The 12,211-nt window shown below is 43.2% G+C and overlaps 1 protein-coding gene across 1 annotated transcript; it reads left to right on the top strand.

The window, feature by feature from the left end:
• The first annotated feature begins 340 nt into the window (after positions 1-340).
• On the top strand, positions 341-10,636 carry LOC135510681 (nuclear receptor ROR-beta-like). The gene is made up of 8 exons (XM_064931792.1): positions 341-420; positions 613-754; positions 2,253-2,771; positions 3,388-3,515; positions 3,620-3,752; positions 5,504-5,611; positions 5,752-5,975; positions 6,763-10,636. Exons 2-8 carry the CDS (start codon positions 646-648, stop codon positions 6,925-6,927), a joined length of 1,386 nt encoding a protein of 461 aa, XP_064787864.1. The 5' UTR covers positions 341-420; positions 613-645; the 3' UTR covers positions 6,928-10,636.
• The last annotated feature ends 1,575 nt before the right edge of the window (positions 10,637-12,211 follow it).

Genomic DNA, 12,211 nt, shown 5'->3' with positions numbered 1-12,211 from the left:
ATAATGTATGTGTGAACGTTGCAACACATTATGCAATGAAATCTGGTCATGATCTGAGCTCTTGGCCGGGCCCCAAGAGAGATTGGCCTCAGTCGGGGTGTTACTCAATAGTGAGAGTTGTTTGTGTGCGGCCATATTAGTCCCAACTCATACCCTTATTTTGAGATCTACTAGCTGTAGACTTGGCAAGGCAGTAATATTTTTATGGATTCCCATTAGCTTTTAATACAGGTTTAATAACTCACTTGATGGGTTGAGCTTCACAGCTTTTGTAATCTCTCTCTCTCTCTCTCTCTCTCTCTCTCTCTCTCTCTCTCTCTCTCTCTCTCTCCAGCTCAAATAGAAGTAATACCCTGCAAGATCTGTGGGGACAAGTCCTCAGGTATTCACTATGGGGTCATTACCTGCGAAGGTTGCAAGGTGAGCTAGTAGTAGTTGGGTTTCTTCTTTACCTTCTTCATGTGTTCTTTAACAATATGAAACAAAGACAAGCTGCAATTGAAAATATCCTTAGTTGTGATCAATGAAATAATTATTCAATTTTGTAACATGTAGGTTTATGATAGTGGAATTATATACATTATGTAATCATTTGACTCATCCTTTGTGTAGGGGTTCTTCCGCCGCAGCCAGCAGAACAACGCCATGTACTCGTGTTCCCGCCAGAGAAACTGTCTTATTGACCGAACCAACCGCAACCGCTGCCAACACTGCAGACTGCAGAAGTGTCTGGCTTTGGGCATGAGCCGGGATGGTGAGTCACACACACACACAGACGTGCGTGGAGCCCAGAGGAAAACTCATGACAGGTAGTCAACACTTATTTCCACACAGATATACTGTATATACAGTGCATTCGAAAAGTATTCAGACCCCTTGACTTTTCCCACATTTTGTTACGTTACAGCCTTACTCTAAAATGGATTAAATAAACATTTTACATTTAAGTCATTTAGCAGACGCTCTTATCCAGAGCGACTTACAAATTATAAAAATGTCTATATAAGGTCCCACATTTGACAGTGCATGTCAGAGCGAAAACCAAGCCATGAGGTCGAAGGAACTGTCCGTAGAGCGCCGAGACAGGATTGTGTCGAGGCACAGATCTGGGGAAGGGCACCAACAAATGTCTACAGCATTCAAGGTCTTTAAGAACATAGTGCCCTCCAGCATTCTTAAATGGAAGAAGTTTGTAACAACCAAGAGTCCTAGAGCTGGCCACCCAGCCAAACTGAGAAATTGGGGGAGAAGGGCCTTGGTCAGGGAGGTGACAGAGCTCTGTGGAGATGGGAGAAACTTCCAGAAGGACAACCATCTCTGCAGCACTTCACCAATCAGGCCTTTATGGTAGAATGGCCAGACTCAAGCAACTCCTCAGTAAAAGGCAAATGACAGCCCACTTGGAATTTGCCAAAAGGCACCTAAAGGGCTCTCAGACCATGAGAAACAAGATTCTCTGGTCTGATGAAACCAAGATTGAACTCTGACCTGAATGCCAAGCGTCACGTCTTGAGGAATCTCAAGCTCATCACCTGGCCGATACTATCCCTACGCTGAAGCATGGTGGTGGCAGCATCATGCTGTGGGGATGTTTTTCATCAGCAGAAACTGGGAGACTAGTAAGGGTAGAGGCAAATATGAATGGAGGAAAGTACAGAGAGATCCTTGATGAAAACCTGCTCCAGTACACTCAGGAACTCAGACTGGGGCGAAGTTTCACCTTCCAACAGGACAACGACCCTAAGCGCACAGCCAAGACAACGCAGCAGTGGCTTCGGGACAAGTCTCTGAATGTCCTTGAGTGGCCCAGCCAGAGCCCGGACTTGAACGCGATTGAACATCTCTGGCGAGACCTGAAAATAGCTGTGCAGCGACGCTCCCCATCCAACCTGACAGAGCTTGAGAGGATCTGCAGAGAAGAATGGGAGAAACTCCCAAAATACAGGTGTGCAAAGCTTGTAGCATCATATCCAAGAAGACTTGTGTCTGTAATCTCTGCCAAAGGTTCTTCAACAAAGTACTGAGTAAAGGGTCTGAATATTTATGTAAATGTGATATTTAGCAAAAATGTCTAAAAGCCAGTTTTTGCTTTGTCATTATGGAGTATTGCGTGTAGATTGCTAAGGGGGGAAAAACAAAAAGGCTGTAACGTAACAAAATGTGGAAAAAGTGAAGGGGTCGGAATACTTTCCGAATGCACTATATATAGATAGATATATGTACATTCTGATACTTACCTTGTCTCCCTCCAGCGGTGAAGTTTGGCCGTATGTCTAAGAAGCAGCGAGACAGCCTGTACTCGGAGGTTCAGAAGCACCAGAAGAACCAAGAGGTTCTGAACCAGGAGGTTGTGAACCAGGGATGTCTAAACCAGGGTTTGTCCCTGACCAGGGAAGATGTGGCAGGGGGAGACAGCGAGGGGGACAGGCACAGGGAGCTCAGTCACCCCTACAGCAGCGACGGCTCCAGCTCCACCCTGAGTGACCTGGATGACATCCCCGACCTGTTTGACCTGCCCTTGACCCCGGAGGAGGCCCACGAGTACTGCAGCCTGGAGCTGCTGGGAGGCCACGGCGGAAGCACCGGGAACACCTCAAACTCTTCATCATCGTCATCATCCTCTAACAATTCGTCCAATCAGAACTCGCCGCAGCAGAATCTGCTGGATGTCACAGACGCCAATGGAATCAAACATGAGTACCAGATGTTGTCGCACACACAAGCCGCTCTGCTGGAGCCACTGGCCAATGACTGCACTCTTATGGATATAGGTACGAAATCTATTACTATCTCTACAACTGACATCACCATCAAAATTGTGCCGTTTCTGTTTCAGAGCGTATCACCCAGAGTGTGCCGTTTCTGTTTCAGAGCGTATCACCCAGAGTGTGTTTCTGTTTCAGGGCGTATCACCCAGAGTGTGTTTCTGTTTTGGGGCGTATCACCCAGAGTGTGTTTCTGTTTCGGGGCGTATCACCCAGAGTGTGTTTCTGTTTCGGGGCGTATCACCCAGAGTGTGTTTCTGTTTCACGGCGTATCACCCAGTGTGTTTCTGTTTCGGGGCATATCACCCAGAGTGTGTTTCTGTTTCAGGGCGTATCACCCAGAGTGTGTTTCTGTTTCAGAGCGTATCACCCAGAGTGTGTTTCTGTTTCAGAGCGTATCACAAAGAGTGTGTTTCTGTTTCAGAGCGTATCACCCAGAGTGTGTTTCTGTTTCAGGGCGTATCACCCAGAGTGTGCCGTTTCTGTTTCAGAGCGTATCACCCAGAGTGTGTTTCTGTTTCAGGGCGTATCACCCAGAGTGTGCCGTTTCTGTTTCAGAGCGTATCACCCAGAGTGTGTTTCTGTTTCAGAGCGTATCACCCAGAGTGTGTTTCTGTTTCAGAGCGTATCACCCAGAGTGTGGTCAAGTCCCACTTGGAGACGAGTCAGTACAGTTCTGACGACCTGAAGAGGCTGACATACAGTGGGATTCAGTACTCACCTGAGGAGACCCGCAACTTCCAGTGCAAGGTGATGACACACACACACACACACATACACACACACACACACTGCTACTCACTAATGTCTTGCATTATTGTTGTATTTAATTATGATTTCTCTATTTCTCCCAGTCTGAAGAGTTTATGTGGCAGCAGTGTGCCCACCACATCACCAATGCCATCCAGTACGTGGTGGAGTTTGCCAAACGCATCACTGGCTTCATGGACCTGTGTCAGAACGACCAGATAATTCTGCTCAAAGCAGGTTTGTACCTTTATACATGCACACATCCAGATTACACGTACCGCTCAAACCACTTTAGGACATGCACACACTGATTGTTATGTGAACGCTCTTTCTTACACACACATATACAAACAAACATGGATCAAACCCTATAACATTGAAGCACATTCCTGTAATGAGTGAAGAAATTGCAGAAGTCCTTTATCTTGTCCTTCTTTTTTCCAACCTTCTTCCTTGTGCTCTGTTTGTTTTTTACAAACCACACATCACTGCTCCGACCATTTCACTAAACCGTCTCTGAAACATCCATTTCACTAAACCGTCTCTGAAACATCCATTTTACTAAACCGTCTCTGAAACATCCATTTCACTAAACCGTCTCTGAAACATCCATTTCACTAAACCGTCTCTGAAACATCCATTTCACTAAACCGTCTCTGAAACATCCATTTAACTAAACCGTCTCTGAAACATCCATTTCACTAAACCGTCTCTGAAACATCCATTTCACTAAACCGTCTCTGAAACATCCATTTAACTAAACCGTCTCTGAAACATCCATTTCACTAAACCGTCTCTGAAACATCTGAAACATTTCACTAAACCGTCTCTGAAACATCCATTTCACTAAACCGTCTCTGAAACATCCATTTCACTAAACCGTCTCTGAAACATCCATTTCACTAAACCGTCTCTGAAACATCCATTTCACTAAACCGTCTCTGAAACATCCATTTCACTAAACCGTCTCTGAAACATCCATTTCACTAAACCGTCTCTGAAACATCCATTTCACTAAACCGTCTCTGAAACATCCATTTCACTAAACCGTCTCTGAAACATCCATTTCACTAAACCGTCTCTGAAACATCCATTTCACTAAACCGTCTCTGAAACATCCATTTCACTAAACCGTCTCTGAAACATCCATTTCACTAAACCGTCTCTGAAACATCCATTTCACTAAACCGTCTCTGAAAATATCCATTTAACTAAACCGTCTCTGAAACATCCATTTCACTAAACCGTCTCTGAAACATCCATTTCACTAAACCGTCTCTGAAACATCCATTTAACTAAACCGTCTCTGAAACATCCATTTCACTAAACCGTCTCTGAAACATCCATTTCACTAAACCGTCTCTGAAACATCCATTTCACTAAACCGTCTCTGAAACATCCATTTCACTAAACCGTCTCTGAAACATCCATTTCACTAAACCGTCTCTGAAACATCCATTTCACTAAACCGTCTCTGAAACATATTTATACCATTCAACAACCATTATATCTGCACACACACACGTTGGTTTGACGATAACTCAATTAATGTTTGAAACCCCCTTTTGATAAATTCTTGATAATCCTTATTGCCCTGCTGACATTCAAATTGTTCAAATGACTTACATCTGCTGTCCTCCAATCTGGGATGTTTTACTTTCCGTTGGGTGTTTTTCCTTCTGCATGTCGTAACATCTTCTGTGTTCTCGGTAGTGTAGCCTAGTGGGGCGGCAGTGTAGCCTAGTGGTTAGAGTGTTGGACTAGTAACCGTAAGGTTGCGAGTTCAAAACCCGAGCTGACAAAGTACAAATCTGTCGTTCTGCCCCTGAACAGGCAGTTAACCCACTGTTCCCAGGCCGTCATTGAAAATAAGAATTTGTTCTTAACTGACTTGCCTGGTTAAATAAAGTTAAAATAAAATAAAAATCCCCCTCTTCCACTCACTCCTCTTTCTCCTTTTCTCTGGCTCTCTATGGTTGCCTTTGCAGGCTGTCTGGAGGTGCTGTTGATCAGGATGTGCAGGGCGTTTAACGCTAACACCAACACCATGTTCTTTGATGGCAAGTTTGCCTCTGCCCAGCTCTTCAAAGCCCTTGGTAAGCACCTCAGATAGGTTAGCCTACCCCTTGTCTGATACAGTATTTAGAATGTATAGAGCTTATACTGTTAACTACTCCAAATACAATTCAGTGGAATTTGATGTGTGCATATCTAATATTGGGATTTTTCTCTGCAGGTTGCGATGACCTGGTCAGTGCCGTGTTTGACTTGGCGAAAGGACTCTGCCGCCTGCAACTAACCGATGAGGAAATGGCTCTGTTCAGCGCCGCTGTCCTTCTGTCCCCAGAACGACCATGGCTGACCGACAGCCAGAAGGTCCGGAAGCTGCAGGAGAAGCTCTTCCTGGCTCTGCAACACAGTCTGCACATGAGCGGGGCCTCCGACGAGAAACTAGACCAGGTAGAAGGGATCCAGATTTTGTCAAATTAACGTCAGATTTTACTTTTTGTTACAGGTTTGGGGAACAAATTTAGCAGGCTAAGAGAATTGGGTTAAGTTTAGGAAAAGGGTTAGGGTTAGCCAAAATGCCCCAAAATTCTACTTTTGAGGTTAGTTTGATAAAAGGTAGATCCCTTCTAGCCATAAGCGGGAATACTCAGCACACGGCACGATGACAAAACACAGCCCACAGCCTCTAGCCATGACCCAGTTGTCATTGGCTGAGATCCACCATATGGGAATCACTGGTGTAGCATAAGTCTCCTCTCCAAGCACTTTATGATACGGTCCTCTACAGAAAGTTCCAAACAGCTGCATAAGCATATTTTATGGGGCCTTAAGGCCCTGTGCTGTGGAGTAAACCAGTGGTTCCCCAACTCCAGTCCTCCAGTAACCCCAACAGAGCACATTTTTGTTGTAGAGCCGGACAAGCACACCTGATTCAACTTGTCAACTAATCATCGAGCCCTCGACAAGTTGAATCAGGTGTTTGTCCAGGGCTGCAACTAAAATGTGTACTGTTGGGGGTTCTAGAGGACTGGAGCTGGGAAACGCTGCTGTAGACATTCTTTAAATCAAACTAAGACAAACAGTTAAACAGTCTAGTGTTGTAAGCCGGATTTATCCCATGCAACTTAGCTTACGTCCATACACATTTCATGCGTTCTCTGGATTTCTTCCATCCCACCATGTCCATAGATATTGAGTGTGTTTTCCTGACTTATCCCGGTGTCCTCTTCTCCTGTAGATGGTGTCCAAGCTGCTGCTGATGAAGTCCATCTGTAATCTCCACGTCAACAAGCTGGAGTTCTTCCATCTGGTTCACCCCGAGACCGCATACAGCTTCCCACCACTCTATCGGGAAGTGTTCGGGAGTGAGATCTCTCTACCCGACTCTACAAACAGCTCCTAGAGAGAAATATGGAGTGAATATGTTAGAGGCAGGTTAAGAAAAGTGTGGAGATATGGAAGCGAAAGGGGAGATTGAGCGAGGGATATAAATATTGAACTCAGAAAGAACCAGCAGTTAACTAGACAATCCAGGACTTAAAATACTCAGTTTCCCAGCATGCTGTGGCGTTATTCCTCCACTATCCTAGCAGGCCATGCACCTTACACTACAGACTTCACCTTCAGGGTCCTTTTGTAAAGTAGCACTTTGGACAAACTAATGGGCAATATGCATATTCTACATTGTGAACATAGATAATTTAACATTAGAACATCGATGCTCCCCAACCCCGTCATGAATGTACCTCACTGACAACCACCAATGCACCAGCCAGAACCACACACCAAATGTACAGTGGGGCAAAAAAGTATTTAGTCAGCCACCAATTGTGCAAGTTCTCCCATTTAAAAAGATGAGAGAGGACTGTAATTTTCATCATAGGTACACTTCAACTATGACAGACAAAATGAGGGAAAAAAATCCAGAAAATCACATTGTAGTATTTTTAATTTATTTATTTTCAGATTATGGTGGAAAATAAGTATTTGGTCAATAAACAAAAGTTTATCTCAATACTTTGTTATATACCCTTTGTTGGCAATGACAGAGGTCAAACGTTTTCTGTAAGTCTTCACAAGGTTTTCGCACACTGTTGCTGGTATTTTGGCCCAGAGCAGTGATGTTTTGGGGCTGTTGCTGGGCAACACGGACTTTCAACTCCCTCCAAAGATTTTCTATGGGGTTGAGATCTGGAGACTGGCTAGGCCACTCCAGGACCTTGAAATGCTTCTTACGAAGCCACTCCTTCATTGCCCGGACGGTGTGTTTGGGGTCATTGTCATACTGAAAGACCCAGCCACGTTTCATCTTCAATGCCCTTGCTGATGGAAGGAGGTTTTCACTCAAAATCTCATGAAACATGGCCCCATTCATTCTTTCCTTTGCACGGCTCAGTCGTCCTGGTCCCTTTGCAGAAAAACAGCCCCAAAGCATGATGTTTCCACCCCCATGCTTCACAGTCGGTATGGTGTACTTTGGATGCAACTCAGCATTCTTTGTCTCCAAACACGACGAGTTGAGTTTTTACCAAAAAGTCATATTTTGGTTTCATCTGACCATATGACATTCTCTGGATCATCCAAATGCTCTCCAGCAAACTTCAGATGGGCCTGGACATGTACTGGCTTAAGCAGGGGGACACGTCTGGCACTGCAGGATTCCCTGGCGGCGTAGTGTGTTACTGATGGTAGGCTTTGTTACTTTGGTCCCAGCTCTCTGCAGGTCATTCACTTGGTCCCCCCGTGTGGTTCTGGGATTTTTGCTCACCGTTCTTGTGATCATTTTGACCCCACGGGGTGAGATCTTGCGTGGAGCCCCAGATCGAGGGAGATTATCAGTGGTCTTGTATGTCTTCCATTTCCTAATAATTGCTCCCGCAGTTGATTTCTTCAAACCAAGCTGCTTACCTATTGCAGATTCAGTCTTCCCAGCCTGGTGCAGGTCTACAATTTTGTTTCTGGTGTCCTTTGACAGCTCTTTGGTCTTGGCCATAGTGGAGTTTGGAGTGTGACTGTTTGAGGTTGTGGACAGGTGTCTTTTATACTGATAACAAGTTCAAACAGGTGCCATTAATACAGGTAATGAGTGGAGGACAGAGGACAGAGTGGAGGACGAGTGGAGAACCTCTTAAAGAAGAAGTTACAGGTCTGTGAGAGCCAGAAATATTGCTTGTTTGTAGGTGACCAAATACTTATTTTCCACCATCATTTGCAAATAAATTAATAAAAAAATCCTACAATGTAATTTTCTGGATTTTTTTTCTCATTTTGTCTGTCATAGTTGAAGTGTACCTATGATTAAAATTACAGGCCTCTCTCATCTTTTTAAGTGGGAGAACTTGCACAATTGGTGGCTGACTAAATACTTTATTGCCCCACTGTACGTATTAACACTCTGGGACAGTTTGACTGGTTGAATTAGAATCATTGTAATGCTATGGTTCTACTCAACAGACCCAGGGTTCTTTAATTTATAGTCCCAAAGACACAGTTCTCAGTGGTACCCATATGTAGACTGCATGTATGTTGGACATGTATGTACTCACCAGCCCTAAGAGACCAAGATTATCATTCAGTTATTCCTCTGTTACAAATGAGGATATAAACAGGTATGACATGCCACACTACTTGGTCATGGCCTTATTGGTCAATTATTCTTTATTGATCGTCTCCCTACAGGTTTATAGCAAACTCACAAAATGGTCACACACTTACAGACATAGGCACTTGTTCTGACAGTGTTTGGTGCTGCCCTTTGCAGACTTAAAAAATGCAATGAGAAACCTCAGTCGCTCACCTTCTTCCCATGAGAGAGAGAGAGAGAGAGAGAGAGAGAGTCCGGTTTCCATGGCAACACCCACCCCCATAGCAACCCAATGGGGTTACGCAATGTATGTAATTTGACCATTCGGGAGGCTGAACACTCTTTGCATAGTGAACACTGCCAAGGTAGGCAGCCCAATCACACGAAGGCAAAGGAGGGTCTCTAGTAGAATGGCCCAACATTGTCAATGAAACGGATTCTTGCCTCATGAGACCACGCTGGGTGAAAGAAACAGCAGAAGACAGAACATAAGAAGAGACTAGGATACTTTATGAACTCTGAATAACAAAGAGACTTGAGGAGAACAGCTCCTCTGTGAGAGTCCCTAACCAGCAACATCCAGCCATTAGGAATAGTCTCCCATTCACTAATGCCTTGTCTTTGGGTTACAGTTAAATTGTCTGTGTGTAAACTCTCTTTACTGGTTGGATCAACTGTATTATTTTTGTACATTGCTGTTTCCGTGTCATCTACTCCTCACCAAATGTCAAAGATCTTTCCTATCCAGGATCCCACTGGGCGAGCACAAGTCTAAGGCTGGACCCAGCTACCCGCCTGAGTTAGACATCATTTGTATAAGGTTTATGAGTCAGAAAGGGCATCTCTTAACCCTTTGAGGAGCATGGACAGACAACATATCCTGATTCTATTTGTTCTTATTGAACTGTAAAGTTCCACAACAGAATACTGAGAATAAGGTTCTATGAACTCACTCCACAAAGGGCTAAAAGTGACTCGTAGCCACTCAGGGAGCTAGCTCTGTTCTGTCATTCTCTCTCTCTACTAGCAGTGTCTTCTACTAGCAGTATTTTACTCTCACCTTGCAGCTAAGACAAGACCCATAACCTTGATCACTGTGTTCGTAATCTTTGTTTGTGAATGTTACTCACACAGTGTCAGAGATCTTTCCCCTTTATTCTCAATATTATAACACAATCTGAATTTTACAAGACACAGTCTAAAAAATATACATATTTTTAGAGCATGTTATTCTTGGGATTTAATGTTGCTTTTGTTGTGAGTGTTATTTCTGTTGGTCTTTGATCTTTTCCCTCCTGTTATGTCATCACATTTTTGTCTTGTAAAATAAGTGATCTATTTTTTTAAAGAAAACCTTAAAAAAAAACAAGTTTTTTTCCTCTCTATTCCCCTTAAGACAAAATGTACAATAGGTATATAGTCAGTCAAAGAGTAAATAAGTTACTCAGCTCAATGTATATTCTTGTATGTTGGGATACTTTACATGTGCTTTTAAGAATATAATAAAAGTATTTCTTTTTCTTTTGAATATGTGAAGTGTCTGTCTAAAAATGTTAACTCTCTCATCACACTCTTGGTTTATTTCCATAAAAAAGGATAATACCACTTACAGCATACAGAATAGTATGGAAACATTATTTGCCTAGATAACCCTTCATTTCATAATCATATACTTGTTTCCGGGTAATACACCACATACAGGGCATTCAGAAATTATTCAGAACTCTTAATTTTCCCACATTTTGTTACGTTACAGCCTTATTCTAAAATGGATTTAAAATATAATCACCTCAATCTGCACATAATACCCCAGAATGACAAAGCAAAAGCTTTTTTAATTTCTTTTTTAAAATGTATTAAAAATACAAAACTGAAATATCACATTTACATAAGTATTCAGATCCTTTACTCAGTACTTTGTTGAAGCACCTTTGGTAGAGATTACAGCATCAAGTCAGGGTGGCAGGTAGCCTAGTAGTTGGGCCAGTAACCAAAGGGTTGCTGGATCAAATCCCTGAATCTGTTGTTCTGCCTGGTAGGCCGTCATTGTAAATAATAATTTGTTCTTAACTGAATTACCTAGTTTCATTTATTTTTTATTTTTTTTACTATTCATGGGTATGACCCTACAAGCTTGGCAAACCTGTATTTGGTGAGTTTCCCAAATGTAATCCATTTTAGAATAAGGCTGCAATGTAACAAAATGTGGAAAAAGTCAAGGGGTCTGAATACCTTCCAAATGTACAGTACATTGTGCGTAACCATAGCTACAAGAACAATATCTGAAAGGAACAGATAGAAGGCAGTATTATCGTGATGGCTCCCCCTAGCTTTCCAATAAGCTAAGTGGAGTTTCTGCCATATTTCTCTCATGGATCCAGTCCATCCAGAGCTGTGAACACCACTGAAGTGGTAGGAGCTGGATGATAGGGCTTGGGACCAAATGGAACAGTGCCTAAAATCGAATCAAATGTATTTGTCACATACACAGTTTACAGCAAGTATAAAAGGTGCAGCCAAATGGTTATGTGCTAGCTCTCTCAACAATGCAGTACGCTAATCAATAATCAACAATCAATAATAACAATGAAAAGAGTTGAGAGTCTCATGTATAACACATTAGCCTGGTCCCAGATCGGTTTGTGTTTTTTCAAACTCCATTGTCATTGTTTTGGCATGACATTTCCATAAGGAGTTGGCTAGAGAGCAGAGTCAGACTGGGACCAGGTTAAGAACACGCCACACTCCGAACTGCAGAGTGGGACCTGGATCATTCAGGATGGCACATTGTAAAATGTATCGCGCTGAACAGACATGATTCTCTGCAATTAGTAAAGGTATGACATCAGCACCATACATTTTTGTATGTATTCTGCAGCATTGTAAATATTGTACCTCTCTGAATAAGGCTCTAATGTTGCCAAAAACATTCACGCCTTGGGGAAGAAAAAGGAGCCGACTGGGAAAAGCCATTGTCTTCAGCAGAGCTGTCACTGACTGTCACCCCTGTGGCCCACAGCGAGTCTCTTCCCCAATGTCTCCTTTCCTTCTCCGGCAATGCTGGAGGGGGAGGGGCCTGGGTAAAGGTGGAAGAAGATTCCTG

Source organism: Oncorhynchus masou, chromosome 3 (genome assembly GCF_036934945.1).
Source record: "Oncorhynchus masou masou isolate Uvic2021 chromosome 3, UVic_Omas_1.1, whole genome shotgun sequence".
Taxonomy (NCBI): domain Eukaryota; kingdom Metazoa; phylum Chordata; class Actinopteri; order Salmoniformes; family Salmonidae; genus Oncorhynchus; species Oncorhynchus masou.
The sequence above is the reverse complement of the archived record's forward strand: the minus strand, read 5'-3'. Positions and strand labels throughout refer to the sequence as shown.